The sequence below is a fragment of the Chaetura pelagica genome, unplaced genomic scaffold (genome assembly GCF_000747805.2).
Source record: "Chaetura pelagica isolate M959 unplaced genomic scaffold, ChaPel_1.0 scaffold650, whole genome shotgun sequence".
Classification (NCBI taxonomy): Eukaryota; Metazoa; Chordata; class Aves; order Apodiformes; family Apodidae; genus Chaetura; species Chaetura pelagica.
The window spans coordinates 664,764-667,233 of record NW_009951820.1 but is presented as its reverse complement, the minus strand read 5'-3'; the positions used below and the strand labels follow the sequence as shown (position 1 = coordinate 667,233).

Below are 2,470 nucleotides of genomic sequence, written 5' to 3'. Positions count from 1 at the left end.
GGGTCGCACAGCCCCGGACAGGCCGCCGGCCCCCCGCTCCGTCTGCCCACCCGGCCCTTCTCCCGGGCCGGTGCGGGGCGCTAGGCCCAGCCCGCCGCTGTCTGAGGGGAGAAAGCAGCCGCTCCGGTAGGGGCGAAGGTGCTGAGGTACCACAGAGGTGATGCTCGCCCCGCCCGCCTCCCGCCCTCGCCCCGCTCACCTTGCGGGCAGGGTCGGTGCCATTTCCAGGGGGAAGGTGACAGCGATGGCACTAGGCCGGCAGCTCCCGCTGGTCCCCGGTGTCACACTGCAGGCTCGCCTCCATCTTGTACAGCACAGTAAGAGCAGGGTTAGCGTCCAGCAAGTGCCTGCTGTATTGCCTGTGAAAAGCAACACTGCAAACGCCGGTGTCAGTTATAAAACCCTGCTGTTGCTGGAGCACGAAATACCTGTTTATTCCGATGCTCATCAGCTGAAGGGAGAGAGTGACTGAGGAGGAGAGAAAGGCAGTTTGCTCCTAACAGAAACACCCAAAGTTTCTGTGATGTTACAGAGGACAGAAATGCTTCTGGATTTGGTTTATGGCTGGTTCATGCTTGATGCAAGGATGGGGAGCAGGGCTGACTTCTCACAAGGCCTTCCAGGGAGGAAAATTAAAATTAGACCATTTCTGTCTCTCTAGGGAGCCTGAAATGGACTGGAGCCTTTCCAAGCTCTCCTGTGCTTTGCTGGTTGAGTTTAACCCAATCCTGCCAGTGCAGAAAGGCTGACAGGCACCACGACCCAGTGCCACTGTGTGAACTGCAGCACAGCCCATGAGCTGTGGATTGGACCCATGAGCATCTGGTCCAAGAGAGCAGCATGTGCAGGTAGCCTCAAGTCATAGGCCTTGGAGCCTGGTCACACAGACTCTCTCTCCTGGGTCCAGAGACCTTCTAAAAATCGAAACCACACTTTAAACCCCATGTGTGATCTTTCTGTCCACCTCTTTTTCAGCATTAAGTGCTGCAGACCCCCAGTGAAGGGGCTGACAGGTTCTCCTCACAGCTATTTATCTGCTGGACAATGGGTTTGTGGAGACAGGAATGAAATTAGATTTGCCAGTGTCCCTGGCAAGAAAGCATCACCTCCTCAGAGGGGAGGGAGGAATTGCCAGGTCATCAGCAGCAAAGGAAGGGTCAGGAGCACCCAGGAAGTCCCAGAGATAAAAAGTTTTCCAGGACTATGCCAAGCAGAAACCCGGACAGGCGCATGGGGAGAAGTGACACAGGATAAAGTTGTGGCCAGGAGCTGCAAGCCCAGGTCCTGTCACTGCCCCTGTTGCACACTCACCTGGGGAAGCCAGCAAGACTTTAACCTTGATGTCCCTATCTATCCTGGGTAAGTGACCAGTGTCGTGGTCACAACCTGTGACCAACAGCTGCTGGGTCAGAAACCCTTCTTTTTGACAACAAAAAAGCTTTCCATTGCTGTCCCCAAACACAAAGCATGTGAGCTCACCTGTGCTACCTGTCAGGAGTCCAAGCGGCTTCTTGCTGGGGTGATGTGTTGAGGGGCTCAGCTCTGCTGCAGGGAGGAGAGAAGTGACCGTGCTGCAGGTGCAGCTGCCAGGGGACCACGGGATCAGCTGAACAAGGCCCGGAGGAGCAAAGGAGCAGCTGATATGATGCCAGCATCAACAAGAAGCAACACTGCCTGGGAACCATCTTCAAAGACAATAAAACCCAGCAGAACTGCATGGAGCAGTGCTCGATGCCCTGTGAACCCCAACCCCCATAAAAGACCACGACAGCTTGACATGGGTTCCCAGTTTTATTGTCACAACCCCTGTTACAGGCACAGCCCCACAGACACCATGGCTGAGCAGGAGCCTTCAGACGTTGTACCCGATCAGGCCACCCTTGCCTATGATCTCCCCGATGTAAAACCACATCAGCACCTCTGTGGCCACCAGACCGTTCCTCAGCGCTTCCTGAAAGGAAAAAAAACCCAGAAGCCAACGGTGAGATTGTTGAGCTCACTGCTACACATCAGAGGAAGAAAAAGGCAGCCCGACTGGGGCTCTCTGCAGGGAGCAAGTAGGAGGGAGCAGGAGATCTGCTCAGGGATCTGGTGATCTCTTGGGAAAAACAATGCATGGGGCACTAAAGCTCCCCCCAACACACACAGCCAGGGTGCTCTCACGCTCTTACCCTGACGGTGAGCTGGGCCAGGCGGCCGCTCTGGAAGCTCCTGACCATGGCCTTCATGCTGTCGATGGCCCGGGGGATCTCGGCAGGTGTCGGTGGGGCCAGCTCCACTTTAGCGTAATACCAAAAGGTGGCCAAGCGCGGTTTCGAGTAGGCCACGGCGGCTGCAGGGAGAGGGAAAGGGCCTCCGCGGCCCGGGGGTGGTGAAGGAGGAGTCCAGGTCCCCTCAGCCCCGTCCCTGACTCCCCGGGCCGTGCCCCCCCAACCACCCCGTCCCTCCCCTGCTGGTCCCATCCTGCACC

General features: G+C 57.0%; 1 protein-coding gene across 1 annotated transcript in view; it reads right to left on the bottom strand.

Moving 5' to 3' along the window:
- Positions 1-1,852: 1,852 nt before the first annotated feature.
- LOC104398645 (ubiquitin conjugation factor E4 A-like) overlaps positions 1,853-2,470 on the bottom strand; it is an 8,566-nt gene continuing 7,948 nt past the window's right edge. The window contains exons 5-6 of the mRNA XM_010008780.1: positions 2,172-2,344; positions 1,853-1,951 (exon numbers count right to left, since the gene is read on the bottom strand). Coding sequence (XP_010007082.1) covers positions 1,853-1,951; positions 2,172-2,344 — 272 coding nt within the window. The remainder of the gene's footprint in view (positions 1,952-2,171; positions 2,345-2,470) is intronic.